The sequence below is a fragment of the Mytilus trossulus genome, unplaced genomic scaffold, assembly GCF_036588685.1.
Source record: "Mytilus trossulus isolate FHL-02 unplaced genomic scaffold, PNRI_Mtr1.1.1.hap1 h1tg000261l__unscaffolded, whole genome shotgun sequence".
In the NCBI taxonomy this organism is placed as follows: Eukaryota; Metazoa; Mollusca; class Bivalvia; order Mytilida; family Mytilidae; genus Mytilus; species Mytilus trossulus.
The window spans coordinates 84,322-104,951 of NW_026963321.1; the positions used below are offsets into that span (position 1 = coordinate 84,322).

The 20,630-nt window shown below is 31.4% G+C and overlaps 2 protein-coding genes across 2 annotated transcripts in view; one reads left to right on the top strand and one right to left on the bottom strand.

Annotated features, from left to right (window-relative positions):
- The first annotated feature begins 1,180 nt into the window (after window positions 1-1,180).
- LOC134701716 (uncharacterized) overlaps window positions 1,181-20,630 on the top strand; it is a 28,609-nt gene continuing 9,159 nt past the window's right edge. The window contains exons 1-2 of the mRNA XM_063562849.1: window positions 1,181-1,337; window positions 8,223-8,265. Coding sequence (XP_063418919.1) covers window positions 1,192-1,337; window positions 8,223-8,265 — 189 coding nt within the window. The 5' untranslated portion in view covers window positions 1,181-1,191. The remainder of the gene's footprint in view (window positions 1,338-8,222; window positions 8,266-20,630) is intronic.
- On the bottom strand, window positions 12,663-15,027 carry LOC134701722 (uncharacterized). The gene is made up of 4 exons (XM_063562856.1): window positions 14,909-15,027; window positions 14,499-14,629; window positions 13,982-14,122; window positions 12,663-12,825 (listed from the first exon to the last, which is right to left on the bottom strand). Exons 2-4 carry the CDS (start codon window positions 14,569-14,571, stop codon window positions 12,710-12,712), a joined length of 330 nt encoding a protein of 109 aa, XP_063418926.1. The 5' UTR covers window positions 14,572-14,629; window positions 14,909-15,027; the 3' UTR covers window positions 12,663-12,709.

Below are 20,630 nucleotides of genomic sequence, written 5' to 3' on the forward strand. Positions count from 1 at the left end.
ATCATTGATGGCGATCCGATGGATACATCTGTTGTAGGGTTGTCACTGACTCAGACGTACTTATGAATATAATTATTTTCTGTGACTGTATCTTACATTAATTTGTAGGATCCTTTACTATAGATAATTTAGCTGATCTGTAACAATAACATCTTCATGCCTTATATATCATGTACTGTAGTACGCCGCTAGATTAAAACTGACGTGGAAAGGTAACATATGGCCACCGAAAGCTCTTTTTTGAGAGCCCAGGTGGTCGTGTGGTCTAGCGGGACGGCTGCAGTGCAGGCGATTTGGTGTCACGATATCACAGTAGCATGGGTTCGAATCCCGGCGAGGGAAGAACCAAAAATTTGCGAAAGCAAATTTACAGATCTAACATTGTTGGGTTGATGTTTAGACGAGTTGTATATATATATATATATATATATATACCCGCTATGGCAAGCCGTTCTCGTCAAAACTATGTTTAAACCCTTTTTTCGAAAAAAAATACACACTGGGATTTAAAAACCTAAAATAACACACTGAAATTACTCACTGAGATTTAAAAAATAAAAAAACACACTGAGAATTCAAAATTACACACTGAGATTTTAAAAAGACACACTGAGATGAAATAAATTGAATAATTTGTGTCCGATTCCGAAAACCCGAATATAAAGAAACGAAATGTTGAGTTATATCCAGGAAGAATAGTTTAAAAGAAAGGATGACAAGTTATAGAAATTAAGGTTGAGACAAAACAACAAAAATGACCATTATATTTATATATATAAATAAAAAAAAAAAATCAGTGTCGCAATTTTAGTGAGGCAATTGCCTCACTTGCCTCAAGGGTAGCTACGGCCTTGCGGTAATATAGTGCATTTGTTCTTTGTCACAAATTCCTCCATATAGTGAATATAGTTTATTCATATTTTATTATGGGGCCGCATCGACTTGGGGCCGGATCGACGTGGGCCGGATCGACTTGGGCCGGATCCGGACTTATAATAACAATCTGTGAACTTTATATCGTGTGAGACAATAGTTTAGACAAAGGAACTTTTAGTGATATATTTGATTCTTTTTTCCGAACACCACCACCAATCTTTTCATTCGGTAACCTTAAATTTTTATACCTGTTTACGACAGGGTGCTCCGAAGTCAACGGAGGAATTTACCAGCACAACAACAACAACAACAACAATGGCTGTTGACAATTATCGTCACTTATTTAAAGTTATTTTAGATTTTAGCAAGCACGGAGTGTGTACATACTTAAAGACTTTTATCCATATTACCCTCAAAAGAGGGGTGTTCCTAACAGAGGAAGCTCATACGAAGAAAAGAAGGTAAATCAATAGAAAGTAGAATTGCGTATTTTTGGATTATTCTATTTTTAGAAAAACCATACACAGAAAAGCACTATTTATAAATGTTGTTTCTTGGTATCTAAATAATATGAAATTGGATCGGGAAAGAAACGTGAAATTATCGCAATTAGTGAAGAAATTGATCACTACTTCGAACTTTTATAAATATCTACACAGCTGTAAACATTTTAAATTTACTAGTTAATAAATTTTATGAAAACTGAAGAATATCCTCATCTCATGGGCTTTTCGTGCTATTAATTTTTTGTGACATCACAATTTTAATTGAGAAAGCAAGCATAGTACATATTCATGCATCTATAAAGTACGAAAACATTGATCTGATCATATGTGGGGAAGAATATTTAAAACTCCTTAAAACAACCTGTCAATTAACAACATTTAATCGTAAAAAAGAAACCCAGAATATATGCAGGCTTTAGAAAAAAGAAGACTATAGATGTAAGGGGACGGGTTTAAATAACATGTACATTATGTAGAAATGAGACAATTCTATACATGAGACCAGATGACCCAGAAATAATAACTATAGGTCACCCCGTAAGCCTTTAACAATGAGCAAAGCCCATACCGCTTTAAGTCAGTTATAAAATATAAATGTACATGCAAATATTATTATAATATAGCCGTCTAGGGTTTTAAAACGCGTATCACATGTTTAGAATCAGATTGTTCAATTAAGAAATTATGCTTCTTTTAATAATTTAATTGAGTTGTAAAAGTGTTGACTGAAGCACAACTTGTACGAAGCGGTTCGTTCGAAAAATATGCACACGATCAACAATATAAAATCCCCCTTCCCTTTTACCGCAAAAAAAGAAAAAAATACAAAAAGAGGCATTCATTTCTTATAATTATATTTCTATGCTAATAAAACAACACAACAAGTTTGATCAAGTTTTTCTTTTATATACCAGTGCACTTTTTTTTGCAGCACGTGTCAACTCCAATTTAACATATAATCTTGATATTCCTTATGTATTTTTAATATCAGACAAACTACTCGTAATTTCTTGAATGTTTTTGATTACATTTCATTTTTTCCTACAAATATAACTTCCTTGCCAACAGAACTGCCGTTTTGTTTGTTTATTAACAAAGACTTCCGAAAAGAAATGTTATTCTTATCCTTAATATATACGCTGACTTTAACGACCTTATACTTGTTTAAATACAAAATCAAGAGATGTTCCGGTGATTGCGACTTAAGTAGTAATTTAACAATATTTTTTTCTTAAAATTGTATAAGAAGGCACAAAATTTAAAGTAGGCACGTATATATTTTGGAGGCCGAGTTTACACATTTCCCGATTTTTTATTGAGTTTAAAGTAACATATTTATCTTAAATTGTTATAAAAAACATATTGTACGTCCAAACAATATTAATATAACATCAAGATTTTCGATAATAACCGATTTCTTAAATTCTTTGAAAATGCTGAATCATGCTTACTTAAGTAGCTGTTTTAACGCATCGGGACTTTGGTAGCAATTAGTTAGTATATATATATATATATATATATGACATAAATGTGCGTAAAAAGTGAAATCATAAAAATACTGAATTCTGAGGAAAATTCAAAACGGAAAGTTCCAAATCAAATAGCAAACTCACTTGATAAACACATCAAATGAATTGACAACAAGTGTCATATTTCTGACTTGGTACAGACATTTTCAAATGTAGACAATGGTGAATTGAACCTGGTTTTATAACGCTAAACCTCACTTGCATTGCTTCGCGTGTTTGACGTCATAAAATGTAAACGTCACATAGGAAGATATATAAAATAATAATGATTTCATTTGTTCATTGTCTACAGTAACATACCTATAGCTTAGCGATTACATATCTCTTTTGCATAAGTAACACTTGTGAATGATCATACTATATAACCCTTATCAAAATTGAAGTGTCCTTTACAAACATACAAAGAAGAACGACTGAATTTGATTCTTCCTAAATTTTACGGTCACGAAAAAAAACTTAAATTTTACTTGATCGACGTGTCGATGTCTCGAACCACTGACGACAGTTTTTTGCGGACTAGATATCAAGATTACGGTAACAAGTAACTGATTGTAGTGAATTTGCAAGGCGGGTCATGCATGCATAGAAAGATGCGTATACCCATTCAATATTTGATATGTCATCAATAACAATTAATACCGCTGAATAATAATTGAAAGGTTTATGAATTATGTTCATTCATAATTATATGGATTCGATTTCATACATCTCTATGAAAGAAAAAAACCCGTCTTGTTTCCAATAACAAACAGCACACAGTTTGGGTTATGATTAATTTCTGGTTTCATGTTAAACTCTAGATACTTATTCTCATTGAAAAAGAAAATATTGAATTTCTTTTGTAGAATATCTATATCGATTGTAAATCTTTAAAAGGAAAAGTAATCGAAGTAAGTTTTTGTCAGTCACATGAAAAATGCATCAGATTCGCTTTAATTTTTTAAATGTAAAAAAAGATAGAATTGAAGAGTTGTTATTATCTTTCGTGTTTTAATTAATTTAAAAATGTATTATCGGTGTTTTAAGAAACTTTAACACCGAAAGTAAGGATAATGTTACTATGTTGATTTTCATTTATTTCATTTGATTCGAGCATCACTGATATGAGTCTTTTTTAAACGACTCTCGCATCTGGCATATATCCGTTCTGTTGCAAGCTAGTAAAACGGCACGACCACCGTGGGAACCAATACATTCAAACATATTTCATATCACTTTGCATAATTATGTAATAATATACAATTACTTATTCCTGGAATCCTAGACTGAACAGATACCACGACTACCAATACAATCAAACAACATGGCAATGTCTTCATCTGTAATATAACAGACATTGATAATCATAAGTTTTATAAAGCCTCTATAACAAATTGACATCATAACATTTTAATTTCTTTTGTCCATTGTCATGCAAAATAGTAAAATGCATTTTCTTTTGTATATTTAATTTATAGAATATAAAAGTATTACATTTAAGTTCATGCTCTTTATACCTTGAAGGAAAGGGAATTTAAGGTGCCGTCAATTCGAGATGAAGCCAACAACAAAAGTGTACCAAAAAAAAATACTGATATAACAAAATGACCTTTAGATTTATGACATGATCTTCAATTCAGGACTTTTACATAGTACATACAAGTTTAAATCAGATAACTGCATGGCTAACATTAACTTTAAATGGCAAAAATATAACCTCGATAAAGAAAAAGCAACACCAACTGGCATATAATATAAAAATTAGGGCAAAAACAAAACAAAATACCATAAAAGATAGACAAACATTCTACAAAACGTAACATACAATTGTGAAACGTATAAATATAAAGTATTCCTTGTTTTTGTTGTACTTAACATTCCTCTTATCATTAAGTCAGTAGAAGATTGTCTTATACAGTTAAAATACTCACCTAAGGTCATCAAAAGAGCACTTTATTATATCAACGATGACACTACCTTAACGCAATGCATATTCATAAAATTGATACCGAATCAAACAATCTACAGTGCGGTATGTGCTATAATGGAAAAATGCTTTACAAATGTTTAAAAAAATACCAGCTAAATTATTACAACACGTAAAGGACAACCATTACAAAAAATAGAACAAAAATAACAGATTTACTGTAGTGAACCAAAAAATGAACACGGTTTAAAGTAAACACTTCCTATTACATCAAAACTACTTTAAATTGATAATTTCCTCCAGAATACTACACATAGGCATATGATGTGGGTTCTTTTTGATTTAAAGAAATTAAGTATATGACTAATCTTTAATCCTCCTTAAAAATGATACCCTTTTCAACAGATTTTCTGAAATATTTTTTTCTTATTAAACTCAATCCAACACAAAGCTACAAGCTAACGAAAATCTGTTTGTTTTACAACCTACCTTGTACAATATGAAGTCATGAAGTCACAGCTTTAATAACAATGTATCTATCAAGTTTTTATATACAGCATATTTAAAACAGATGCTGACCATCCTCAAGGAAATTAATTGTTCACACAAAACGCCTGAGCAATCATGTTTAGGAACCACTTTCAGTTTTGAAATATTGTCAAATAACTGCCGGAATTATCTGTTACTCATCATAAAACCAAATTTTTATGCAGAATCGGGGGGTGTTTTAGTCGTTCTAGTATAATCCACTAAAAACGCTTAAAAAATTAAACATGTAATGGACTGTCAATCCCAGATGGCACCATCCACCAAGAAAACTGAACTTTTGGTCACTGAAAAGTGCAAACATGACACTCAAACTAATGTTGTAATTATAGGTCATCGTACGGCCTTCGACAATGCGACAAATCAAAACTGTATAGACGAAAATAAAATGCCTCGACACGAAAAAAGGTAAACAGTTTAAAAATATGAGGCGTTATTTATAACAATACAACATGTACAATTTACAAAAGTTCATATTCACTTCCAGATATATCAATTTGATGATGTCCTATATGAAGGCAACAATAAAATATTGCTGTTCGGAAAGTCATATAACGATTGCAAAAAAACACATGCGGGTTACTATCTATTACCTAATAACCAATTTTCAAGAGAGTGTTTGCATCTCAAATAAATATATTGAAATTTAACTTAATATTAGAGATGTTACTGAAAGTGGAAGTTTGCCACTTACTTTTGTATTGTCTTTTATATTAACGCAGATGTAAGATGACAAACTGGGTTCTTAGACAAACGTGATGAAATCAATTTTGCAATTGCCATCGTCTCATTTATCATCACACCCTCTGCTCCAACGCTCTCTCGAATGCGGTATTATGATACATGTTTCAGTTGATAACGTTACTCTCGTGCAAGTTACGAACTGCTTTGACAGGAATGCATTTCTTATGCAAACACTGCTTCAACAGAGTTATGGAGAAAATTAAATGAAATCGGCATTACACGGACTTACTGTCAACACCAAAAATTGATGACCGACAAAACGTGTCTGTTTTGTAATTCATTAGCATCATGTTTCGAAATTCTTTCTTTGAATATCTAAATAACAGAATAGTTGACTATTAATTTACCGATTTTGTTAAATTATTAATTGCGACAGAATGGATTTTCATACTGAGTGATGCTTTCATAGCATTATATTCTAATTCGCCAGCTTAAACGAATATAAATTATTTAATAAATAAAACAACACATATATAGGATAAGTGTGCCTACAGCTGTAGCAGCCTTTAATATTAACTTTACATTCAATATAATTCTCAAACTAAAGTCCTTCACTATAATTCAGACACACTACCAATCCAATCATACAACAGCACAGTTATATACAGTTACACAATCAAAAACTATCTACAAAAGAGGAAACATTCATATTAATATAATGTAATATATGATGCATATACTCCCATTAACGATAACCATCTCATAAAAGGGTGGGTGGGTGGTTAAACATAATAACGAATGCTGCTACTTTGAACTATAGGCAAACTTCGAACAACTTTATTTTCTCAAACTAACCCCTTAAGTAATACTTAATCATGCTTTTCACGAAAATCATGAGGGCATATACCCGTAAAACCGGCACTACGGGTATATGCTATCCAATCAAATTGAACGTAAACACACACCATGTGCTAGACATAAACACACACACGTGTTTAAAGTAAACAATCACTTGACCGTTACTACGTCATGTGACCAATAACTTTAATAAAGATATTGATACGGTTACCCTGCCAAAGCACCCTAGGCCTGTGTCGTTTTCTTATGAAGAAAATTGTATTTTGCGTGTATGACAGATGCGAAAATTTTGTCTTATGTTGTGCTGAAAAATTAAAAACAATATCAAAGCTAATCGATGTGAAAAATGTAGATTCAAATTTGCATTTCTATGTTATAAATGAAAAAAAGTTAGATTTGTCAAGATAAGTATGATATAGACACATTTTTTTTTAATTTTTTCCCATTTGTCAGAGAAGATTTTGGTAAAAGATAATTGACGACGACGGCCGAAGCACGTCAATTGATGGAAAAAGCTCATTTGGCTCTTTTTAGCTAGATGAGCTTAAAATGGTAAATCAAGATGCAGACAATTATTAAGTTAAACGAATTATAGAGCTTGAAACGTTTAACAGTTGTAACTGTCTCTATTAGGCTTTGTGTCATTGCATTTCCACACTTTAATTTTTATATGAAATAAGACATTTAAGTGCAAACGTTAACACATATGATAGCACGCAATAAATCAATCCTTCTGTTCAAATTGACATTTTTCAACATCTTATAACACGACGACACATATTGAAAGCATCATTCTTTCTTGATATAATGCTTTTTTTTTTGGAAAAAAAACATGCAAAATTTCCCTGAACAGTTTTGTTATAAATAATGATAAATCCACGATCAATTTTAATCCTTTCGTAAACAAATAACTGCCAAGCATAGTGTAAAAGGAAGAAAATGGTGAAAAGATTTTTTTTTCTATTATATATGACCAATTGAAGATTATTGATTTCCATTTTTATGAAGAAAGAAATCTCTCTGATGCAATTAAAAACAATTCCTTTTCACAAGACCATATATAAGACCACAATATATGATGGGAAATTTGCTCACATTGTCTTTAAATCTATACTTTAAACAGCCTTATATTGCTTATAATTGATGACACTTTCCTATAAGTTACGAAGAATCTCAACATCTAATTTCAGAAACAGCAAGAGAAAGAGTTTTGCAATTATTAATAACTAATTTCCGAAACACCAGTTTGCCATGCTATCATACCAATGATTATATACAAGAGTAAAATCACTACATTTATGTTAATTGTAATTGCAGTGGTTCACCAGGAATGCTCAAGCTCCAAAAGTGTGCATGTCAGGTATATATAATAACTTGAATATATAGGGGGTAGTGTGACCAAAGGAATAAAAAAGACACTAAATTCCATCATAGGTCAACTTGATGAGATTTTGTTACAATTGTTACGCAATAATTTTAATTTTTCATATAGTCTACTTTCCATTTCTGCGTAGCAACATCCCAGCGACACCAACATATGGAGTATATGTGTCTCAATTGATACGTAACATTTTTTTCCTCTAGAGCTAGATCAAAGAACGTTGATTGTGTTGAACGAGGAATACTGCTTTTTTCAAAAGTTGCTAAGACAGGGCTATGAATCAATCAAATTTAGGTCATCACTCGAAAAAACTTTACGGTCGCCATCATGAGCTGATTTGACCATTATGACAAAAGTGTGTCAGAAATCATATCTGATATTCTTCCTCAGTCATAATAACCTTCTTTTATTACCGAACTGAACAAAAAAAAACTCGACGGTTGCCGTATACGGTGCAGGAAAGGCATACCCTTCCGGAGCACCTAATTTCCCTTCCGGTTTTTAGTGGAGTCCGTGTTGTTTCTTATTTATCATTTATAACTGTTGATGTAAATGGCCCGTGGTTTTGTGAGTCTTTGTTTACTCCTTGTTTTTGATTGTTATTGCCTTGTCACAATTATTAGTCTGTTATTTTTTAAATTCTAGTTTATCACGGTGGGTATGGTTGTCCTGCGAGAGAACGTACTGTGCTGGTGATTTGGTCCTGACGGGTGCTGGTGATCAATGAAAAAATGTAAACAAAGACGAAAATGATGATTTTTGACGTTTTCACTCATAAAAAATGGAAGAAAACAGTCGAGATTTTCCAATTTCGTTTCTTATGGGTTCATATATAAACTATTAAAAAAATTACCCTCTAAACTGTTTCAGTAAGGCTTACACAAAAATGCTCATTTTCAGAAAATCTCGAACTGAAAAAATAAAACAAAAATGCTCATAGTGTCCACTTTCAATACCCTAATCCACACGACAAAACAATTTTGTGAAAAAACATTGCAATTTGTTAAAATTTAGCATTTTCTCAATTTATTCATGTCCTGATACTGTGCTAGTGGGTCCTGTCATTGTGCTGGAGGGTCCTGGTACGGTGCTGGTGATTTTGGATAAGAAGTTTGTCGTATTTGAAACAAATGTTACAAAATCAATAGAATTAGCCAGATAATTGTTGCCAACAGGATCTATGACTCCTATTTTAGCTCTTGTGCATCCATTTGGCTGTTTAATATGTGTTTTCAAATGATTTGAACTTGTATTACATAATAACATAAAAGGGCAACATCTTTCGTCCAATATCAGATAACAATATACAGTATCTAAAATACGTTATAAATTCCACAATACTATATAATTCATTTTATGTGTCAATTTGTTCGAAAAAAGTCGAAAAGAAGAGACTTTTTTTAACGTCATGATTATATGTCGCTTTCTAGATCTATGCTTAGCATTTATTTCAGATGACATGGACTTCTCACCCTGATGACCCTGCTGCCTTTCATAACTTTATCCGTATACATATATTAATAGATAAACAAAAGGCTGCATGCAATACGTATTTATGTATTTAAAATGATTCGTTGTAACGAGAATATTTGTGGTGAATGGAAACTGTGAGTGTCACAATCTTAAATTGCTTAGAAATGTTGCTGGAACCAGTTTCGTTATCTGATCTGAATTTTCTGAAATGTGCAAGGTATATAGACATTTTGATTTTTTTTACTCGGTGATGAACCATTGTGTTGATCCCATGCTAAACATAACAAAAAGCTCTTTACAAAGGTCTGTGAATTTTCTAAAAAAATAGTGATTTTTTTTTCACTAAATTCCCTTTTTCTACTAAATACAATAATGAACTATAAATAATAATGCTTTGCAAGAAGTTTCCACTTGATATATGTAAAAAATTATATCTCTATTATTCATTGTCTGTGCTGTTTTGATACTATTGCAGTTTGCACATTTCAGAAATGACAGGCCACAGGAGGGTTCACAAACCGTACACGTAAAGATAAAATATTGATACTTAAGTACTAAATTTGCATTGTTGAACCCCCACCCCGGCTTGTTTATTTAGGAGCCTGGAGTGTCTAAAAATGGTCGATTACAGACAGCCGATTACGCATTTTACTTTCCAGGCGTGTTGTTGTTGATTGTTAAAGTTCTGAAAACGGATAGATGGAAACAAAAATGTTTGATATATCTGGCTTTAGATTCAGTTTTTTTTTTAAATATAAATTAAGGCTACATTTTAATATAATAATTCTATGAATTCACAATATAAAAAATGCCGAAAAAAATGAATGAAGTGAAATATCTTAATAAGGAGTCATTACTACAGAGATGGTGAGTTTGACACACAAAACTTGAAAGCTTGGTGATATTACCAATAGTGTATTTTAGTTGGGAATTTTTTCCATTTACTCATTTTCAATTATAATCAAGGCACATTTTATTTTTATTCATGAAAAATTTTTATATATAGAAAAGAAGGACACATTGTTCACTTCCTCCCCCGTAATTCTTTATCAAAAATATTTATTTTGAAATGAAAAAAGTTAAGAAATCTTAATTTTATTAGTGTTCTCTAGGTTATCTCGTCTTGATTCTCTGACATATTCTAGCCTGCCCTTTCATAAAATAGTGTTTCTTTATTTTAGTGTTCTATCGAACTTTCGAAAAAAAAACAACCTGATAACCGTTTAGACAAAAAAAAAATGTTGGAAAAATCTTACATCAAGTGATTCTTAATAGCTATAAGATACATTTTTCTTTTACAATACAACTTTTAAATCTTCCGGGAAACTATTCCAAGCTTTCACTGTAACCTCGCTCTAACTTATCCCCATCCCCCCCCCCCCCCCCCAAAAAAAAAACTAACTCACCAAACAAACAAACCCGAAATACTATTGTCATTCTTATAGTCAGCACTCAATTATTCACAAACAAATGTGTTTTAAGCTGCTAAAGATATGATTCAAACGCTCAGAAAGTCCTTTGTTCTATATGTTTGCTCTCCATTTTTATGCAAAACCTTTTACTTTTTTATATATGGGTTATTGTTGAAGGTCGTACGATGACGTACGGTTGTTAACACATACTTCCTTTGGTTTCTTATGGAAATTTGTCCATTGACAACAAACATACCACATCATCTACTTTATATAAGTATTGTATAAATTACAACGTATTTTGGTGATCTTGCAAAATGATCGTAATCCCGAAACTCGTAAACATATTTTCTTATCTTAAAAGGGGGCAAGAAGGGTTCCATTAACAGGCCAATAAATAAGATTACAGTTAGTTTAATTTTTTTTTTTATAATAGGGGTATTTTTTCTCTCATAATAACAGTAAACAGATTCACAACAATGTCAATTTCAAGAAAGCAGACAACAGCTAATAAGTCAATAACAGTACAGCATCAATGATCTTGAATATATGCCACTTTTAACTAAAATATAAAAGCACAGAACCAGGACATAGGAGCACAGAACCAGGACCGTTTTTTCTTATCACCAGCACAGCGTCAGAACAATTCCGTTTAACGAACTTGCACGACTTTTACAATATAATATTGTTGAAATATACTTTGCATGGTACTTATGACACTTCAGAGAAAAATTAAGCAACAAAACAGTCGTTTTATTGCCGTTCTGATACAATGTAAACAAACCCACCAGCACAGAATCAGGACCCACCAGCACCCGTCAGGACCAAATCACCAGCACAGTACGTTCTCTCGCAGGACAACCATACCCACCGTGTTTATAGTACCCTTGTCAACGTTGTACACTTAATGTGACAGTTCTTTTTTCATGAACAGATTAGAATATACCGTCAATAATCAATGATCTTTTTGCATGTTTTTTCTTCAAAATAACATTATATCAAGAAAGAATAATGATTGATTTCACTATCATATTATAAGATGTTATATGAATTAAATGACATAGAATGATTGTATCATGGCGTGTTATCGTGCAAGTCTGTGTTGGAACTTGTATATGTTATTAAACGTAAATATAAAAGGTTCTAGTTAAAATGATCCAAACGAAACAACACATTTGAACTTGTTTGGCTTTCTATATAAATCTGAGCATCACTGATGAGTCTTATGGATATTTAATGCGCTTCTAGCGTATTGAATTAAAAGCCTGATACCTTTTATTACAATTATATATAAAGAAATATTCAGCTGCTGTAGTTACTTCAACTTTTAATGGGAAGGATTAGTTAATATAGATATATATAAATATATATAATAAAAACTATAACACAAGTTCCAATACGTTTCGGCCTTCTTCATTGGAGTTATTTCATGCTGTTTACTGTTTATATATAAAGTCTCTCAATGATTCTATAATAAAAACTATAACACAATTCCATGAAAACTATAAAGAAAATATTTATTCATTATTTTTTTTATTTCATTTTCCATAACATTTTCCTATCACTGACCATTGCCATCCATTGACTTTACAGAAGCATCCGTCTGAGACTTGTTGACCGTGATCGACACATCTACCAAGGTTATCTGGACATTCTACAAATGACATCATATTATTAAATAGATATATTTATTCATTTTAAGCTTGAACTAAAGAAATTATAAGATTAGAAATTAAAGTAGTACCACCAGGACTATCCAAACCAAAGAATAGATATATTGAATCTATCGCACGAAACGGGAGTTGGACAATATGTGTCAACACATTTAGTGGTTTTTTTTATATATCATTGAATATAGTTAGTTTGATTGTTACAAGATGGAACCGTTGTGGTATATCATGAAATAAAACAAAATATATCCAGAGTAAAGATAAACCAGAATTGAACTAGAAATAAATGATTGTGATTAAAAAAATAGTTCCGTCTGCATTACATACTTAAATGATAGTATTCAGCATATTCTTTTGGTAGAACTTTTTTCGCTTAAGATTACTGTATACAGTTATTACAGCACATAAAAAGTGATTTTAAAGACGTAAAACTTTACCAATGTGCAACGACTAGGACAAACTTGCATGCCCGATTTTTTTACTCTAACGAAGTAATGTCAATGTCATGCTTTCACTATGTCTTAATAATGATAATTAAACAATAATGAATTTCACTTCATAAACTAGATATTTGTTTGGGACATTTATTTAAAGTCATATGTGTACGATCTGAAATATAAAATGCTTACAAATATCTGAGAGTAAAAAAAAAAATAACCAAGGTCAAATACTAGTAATATAATAAGAACGGTAAAATAATTTAAAAAAAAAACACATTCGTATCGAGGAGACAATATGTATCTAAAGAAGGTTTTGCATCATTTGTTAGCTTCATTTTTTTTCAAGTAATATTATTAAGATAAAATCATGCATTAACAAAAACATATGATATAAGGGAAGTGATACTGCCGACTTCATACATTTAAGTAGCAGTTGTATCGATCCAGAGGTAGTCATTTGAAATTGATCGATACACAATGCTCCTTTAGAACATAGATTTCATGCCAGAAACTATATATTTTTTGTTTAATTCAGAATGATATTTCTTTGTGTTCAATGCATTCAAAAGTAAGACAGACATATATACTATCAATCAAAGGATAACTTGAACTAAAACATACATGATAGCATCAAATATAAAAAAAACACACCTAAATCTGTAAAGAATTCCGGAAAGAAAAAGAGAAAAATAAAACGTACGTGTTTTTACTATTGGTGTTTTCCATCCTTGTAGATCACCGGAAGAATAAAGGACGCATTTCTTCGTCCAACATCCCTGTTTCCATTCTTGGTTAGGGAAGTAACATACCCCTTTTACGCTGCAACCAGGACAACCTTTAACTGGTAGAGAAAAAAAAGTAAATGTTATTGAGTTCGACATTCACTTTTCTGAATTATAAGCCATAACTGTTCATGAATGTGGTTTTTCTTTTGTTCGTCTTTCAGAGACAAATTGCAGAATTTCAAAAAACATATTTCATTATTGACCATTGAGTCTCTGCATCTTTTTTTTCAAAATCTCATTGACATGCAAAAGACACCTAATTTAGTAAACCATTCGAATAAACGGAACCCTTATAAAAGCTATATAACACTTGGAAAAATTTATGTAATATGTATAATAAACTCATCATACATACCAGCGTTAAAATTGTGAACGCCAGATGGGCGATTTTTCAAAAAATTTAAAACAAATGTAATAATACTAAATAATTACTTATTCCTGGAAGTTGAGACTGAACAACTACGATTACTGCTAGTAAAACCAAGCCATATGCTAATGTGTTCATCTGTAATGTACCAAGATATTGTTCTTTATGTCTTGACCGAAGCTTAACTTACAACACACTACAATACAAAAAATGTATTTATTATAGTGACATTGTGTATAACAAAAATATATACAATATTGAAATATTTCATTAAAATTAGTTCCGACCTAATGGACCTACATGTATAAATCATTTTAAACAGATACTATAGTTTTGTTCAGGGAATGTTATATACTTGTTAATTATTCAAATATGCCGTACAACCGTTTGTTAGTACTTATTAAACAGTTAAAGAACTAAACAAATTATCAAATGAAATAAATATACGAAAATAATAAAGATGGATTACATTTACCTTAACGACTTCTAATGAGACAATGATTGTGATACTCTCAATCGTGTTTTTATACATGTATTTCACTCTAATTAACAGATGTGACCGTAAATTGACTTTTCAAATGTAAAATTTTCGCTTATCAACATTTGAAAATGACCATAAGGATATATTTATATGTACTAATTAGTAGTTTCGTGGACATCTAGTCCATCACTAATTGTAACGAAATTTATACATTTACCATAAATTTCTATTGTTTAAAGAATAAATGATGATGATGAGCATTTTTAACGACCTTGACTGGCTGTATAACCCTCGCACGGTTAATAAAAGAATAGCACAAAGTTAAGTAGATTTTATCAAATAGAACGAACAATCGGCTGTTGTAGTGTTTAGAATTGTTATATTGCTGGTATCGTATTACTTTGTAAATTTTATCAACAACAGCAGTATTCGGTATATTTTTTGGCAGAATTTTTTAATGTATTATCCCTGTTGAGATTTTAAATTTATATAAGATAAATTATCATTTTTTTTTAAATCTTTTGCACTCTGTTATATATTATAAGTAGTTTGGAATGATTCAGAACATTTTTTAAAACGTTAATTTGTGGGAAAAAAATGCCAAAAATTTTCAGTTATAAAAAAAAAGCTAGTCGATAAATAAACTGATTATTATTATTTTTTTAGAAAAGTTGACAATTTTTTGAGAAAAAAAATATTTGCCTGAATATCATGCATTGATTCGTCCAGTTGGAGTCTTGATAATGTGTGTGATTATGATATTTTGTCTTCCTGCAAATTGTGAAATTGGAGCTAGCAATCACTTAATGAAAATACGACTAAGAACATATTTATCAGTGTTGTACAGAGCATAAATGTTATATTTGCCGTAGAATGCTAAAAGAGATAGACAAATAGTCCAAATTGATAATAAAACATGTAAAACTCATAAATAGAAAACAAACAGACAATCATACATATTTTATTTTATTTTGACCTAGCATGACAAAATCGAAAAAACGTCCAAAACAAACAACAGCCCGAGTAAAGAAATTACAAACATCCATTAATAACTCTAATACTAACGGCGAAATTATACATCACTGCACAACATTAATCAATTGTAAGGGCTCTCATATACATATGTTGCCAATACATCTGATTAACTTACCCCACAATGCTACGATTCATGGAAATTGGTGATAATACTCATCATATCTCTATATATGAATTACAATTTAATAAAACGGTGCCAAAATGAAAATGTCTATTTTATTGCATGTTTCTTGTTTCCCTTTAATGGAAGGCTAATTATGGTTTAGATTTATAAAGATCCACCCCTCTTTACATACTACTAAATAAACATTATGTAAGATTTACAGAAATTTCTAGACTACAGCTGTTCTTCTTATAATCCATTTTTTTGCTAAACCGATACCAATAGATTTAATTTTTGTGTTTGCTAGATACAGGGGTACAATCAATTTACTAGATTTTATGCCGGCACAGGTATAATTTCTCACAAAAGCTTATTAATAGTATAATTCTATTGGGCAGCTTTTAATAAGTGCTTAGATTCTTTGTTTCTTATCATGGCGCTTTCGTATGGAAGTTTTATTATTCCTCCTATTATTGACATTCCCAAATTTTATTCTGAAGCGTTCACGGTGTAGGTTACTCCGTATAACCGCGCTGTGCACAGATTATTGATATCAATTTTATCCCCATTAGGTAATCATATTCCTGACCAAATTGTTGGCACATATCCAATATTAAAGTTTATTTGATTTTGTTTCACGGAGAATGGAGTACATGCAATCAGAAATGCCTCAATAGGAGTTTATTTCTAACTTTGTAGTAAATCATTCATTTAAGTAAATGATGGAAACTAATAACAGAAACATCTCGCACGAATATACAATTTCATAGTTTTATTTGCCACTGTTATTATCTTATCTAAATTATATACATTTTGAATAATTGACCAATCATTGCGTTTGAAGTTATCTATTATATCGTGTAAAAAGGTCAGTTCATAGGGGCATACAACTTTAAAAATTAATTTGCAGCTATTAATAACCTCAAAGCATCTTCATCAAAAAGTGTATAATACATAATTAAATAATTCGTACACATTTGTAACTGATTTGATTTAAAACATGTTTGCATATAAGTTACAAGTACAATATAGTGTTCAAATTACAGGTTTTTTTTTTGTAAATCTTCTGATAAAAAAGAATCTCCTGTTAAGTAAGTTGTCCCATGGTAACTATTTTGCACTACCACTGGTCGTTTGTCCTTGTACTCACATGAAGCAGAATGCATACAGAGCAGTCTCAAAGACAAAAATAGAAAAAGAATTTAAACCTGTTGAATTTCTGTTCAGATATATTGATTATGTCCTGTCATCCTATGACCTACATTTCATTTGTGTTTGGCTCTCATGTGTCCCAGCTAACTTAATTTTAAGAATATGATAAATGTAGAATGTCTGCCTCCGATTTTTTTCCAAATATTGACATAAATTGATAATTTTAAACGCACTAGAGTACATGACAAACGTAATACGTTTACGTTTCCGGTTGTGACATTTCCATTTCTAAGCAGTAACATACCTAACCCGAATAATTCAGTCGTTATATTCTGCTGATCTATGAAAGCTACATTAACGCCTGAACGTCTTCCTCAATCAAGACCGTTAACCGGAAAATTCACACCGCTATGCAATATGGGAATTTTGATTTAAGTTGACAGCTAAAGAAGGAGGAGTTCCGGATGTTAATTGATCTAAACTGATGTTAATTGATGTTAATTGATGTTAATTTATTATTATCGGATTTGTGTTAATTGAACACACGTGTTTGGTAAGACAATTAGAAGACAGTTGCGCAGACTCATTATCCTGATCTCCACCGATTGGCTCTCTCTTACAGAGAGCCGGCGACGCGACCAATGATCATAAGGAGTTCAAGCCCTCGTGTTGGAGAATATCGGACACGGAAAGGGCGTGAATTATTCGAGTTATAACATACCCTCTGATACTTGTATGGCGTGATCATGATTAAGGTAGCACAATACAATATATTTTTTAACTCCCAGCAGACAACTTTAAACTAATGTAGTTAATTTCATCCTTCTTTAAATTTAAAGCGAAGAAAGATCAATCTTTAAAATTGCGATAATTTCATTTGACATAATTATTACATAATTAATTGTCATTTATTGTTATATATCCCAGGCATATATTACCTTAGCCGTATTTGGCACAACTTTTGGGAATTTTGGATCCTCAATGCTCTTCAACTTTGTACTTGTTTGGCTTTATAAATATTTTTATATAAGCGTCACTCATGAGTCTTGTGTAGACGAAACGCGCGTCTGGCGTGCACATTGATAACTGTTTATACCACTTGGTCAAAGCCACTGTTGATGGACGTTTCGTTCCCGAGGGTATCACCAGCCCAGTAGTCAACATTTTGGTGTTGAAATGAATATCAATAATGTGGTCATTTTTATCCTGTTTTACAAAACTTAGATTTTTTTCAAAAAACTAAGGATTTTCTTATCCGAGGCATAGATTACCTTAGCCGTATTTGGCACAACTTTTTGAAATTTTGGATCCTCAATGCCCTTCAACTTCGTACTTGTTTTGCTTAATAAATATTTTATTATGAGCGTCACTGAGTCTTGTGTAGACGAAACGCGCGTCTGGCGTACAAATTTATAATTCTGGTACCTTTGATAACTATTATGCATTTAGTTGCTATACTGTGATGTTCATACTTGAATGGATTTAACTTCTTCGTTTTTCATAGCATCCCAAAATATTTTATAGATTCTTGTATAACGCAGTTTGCCGTCCAAATTTGTGTCTCAGATTTCCAAAAACATTAAAAGAACAAATGTTATACCTAATTGAATCTAGTGATCACTTATAAATTGATGTCGCTAACTTCATTGAAGGTTTATGAGGGAATGAAATACTACAGGAGAAATTTGAGACACGGTTTTGTAGGTAAAACTGTGTTGTACAATAATGTATTAATTTTGTCATATTGTATTTATCACAATTTGAAAGATTAATCTTTCTTCTTTCTTTTTGTACCTCATTTTTAAAGTTTAAAGAAGAATGAGAGGAATTACAACAGTTTAGAGTTGTCTGATTTTAGGGTGAAAAAATCTTTGTTTTGTGCTACCTCAAATTAGTAAGTAACTGTCATGTTTAACAATACTTTGGGGAATTTGTTAACATAAGTTTGCCCCTTACACAAAAAAAATCTCCAATAAAGTTATAAGAACAACTGAAACCCAAACTACGTAGGTTTCATGGTCATACATTGGTTAATGGATACATTGCATTTTTGTTAGAACTACTAGCAACATGCTGTTTTTCAGTCTAAGATCTTTGACTACAGTAATGTCGTCAATTGCTTCTATATAATTTACCTATCATGTTTCAATACCGATTATAGATTTAGACTGTGGTTTAGCTTTTTAAAACAACATGCGATTCCCTCATATTGTGTTTGCTTCCTTGTATTGTCTCGTTTTTATTAGTCAACGAGATTGAAACATCAGTGAACTACTGTCTCCTGGATATTGATAATTTTGCACTTGTATAAACCTTTCGGTTGTCGTAACGTTCTTCCATGAAATAAGATCCAGCGATATTCTGCATTGATCTTTAATAGTTGTTACCACTGTAGGCATGTGATCTCGGGTATGTAGGTACACATTCCGAAAGACAACATATGTGTTAAGTTTGGTGAATTGATATTTGAAGACATATTAAAAAGATGTTGAGACTGGTACTCTCAATAAGATATTAGAGTGAATATTAGTTCATTACACTCTCTTACTCTAAATATACAAAATTCATCTATAAAAATGTTTTTAAAAAATTTGAAAATCACCTTCTGACATTAAGACCTCTTAAACTTTAAATAACAATTCGTAAATTTTACGGACTCCATGGCGAGTTGGTTGACCGTTATGAAGTATTTATTTCAATGATGATATCGAATATGTACATTATGTCGTTACTAAAATCCCGTTTCATTTTACAAATGTGACATACAGAATTAGACTATTTACCGGGTTTGTGATAACATGAGTAACACGACGAGTGTCACATGTTGTTCAGGATTTGCTTTCCCTTCAGGAGCACACCTGAGATCCCCCCTGTTTTAGTGGGGTTCGTGTTGCTTAGACTGTAGTGTTCAATGTTATGTGTTGTGCACTATTATGTGTCTTTTCATTTTTAGCCACATCGTTATCAGTTTATTTTCAATTTATGAGTTTGACTCTCCCTCTGGTATCTTTCGACCCTCGTCTTTAACAACTGTCATTTTCTTTACTAGGTATAGAAATAAAAAAAAAAGGAAACGATGGATTAATCCTTTGTTTATAGCTAGCTTATAAACCTTTCACTTGTATACCAGTCGCATCAAATTCCATTATATTGACAACGGTGTGTGAACAAAACAAACAGACATAATAAGTAAAAATTACCAAAAGGGGTACGGTACATCAATCAACATTGTGTTTTAATCTTAATCATGTTATAATCTTACACATGGGTCTTTTTCGTCATATAATAATTTATATATATTACACGAATATCCTGCGTTTGGAGACCTACATGTAAATGAACAGCATTATATTTTTTTAATGTAACGTCTATAGTTTCTAGCTACAATGTGAAAGTATGATCTGACAAACAAAAACTTATAACAAC

What these genes read in the sequence shown, in the direction of transcription:
- LOC134701722 (XM_063562856.1), bottom strand. Translation starts at nt 14,571, where the DNA reads ATGAACACATTAGCATATGGCTTGGTTTTACTAGCAGTAATCGTAGTT. An exon ending in GTCTCAACTTCCAGGAATAA is followed by an intron (nt 14,123 to 14,498) that starts GTAATTATTTAG and finishes TTTCTCTACCAG; the next exon opens with TTAAAGGTTGTCCTGGTTGC. An exon ending in AACACCAATAGTAAAAACAC is followed by an intron (nt 12,826 to 13,981) that starts GTACGTTTTATT and finishes TGTCATTTGTAG; the next exon opens with AATGTCCAGATAACCTTGGT.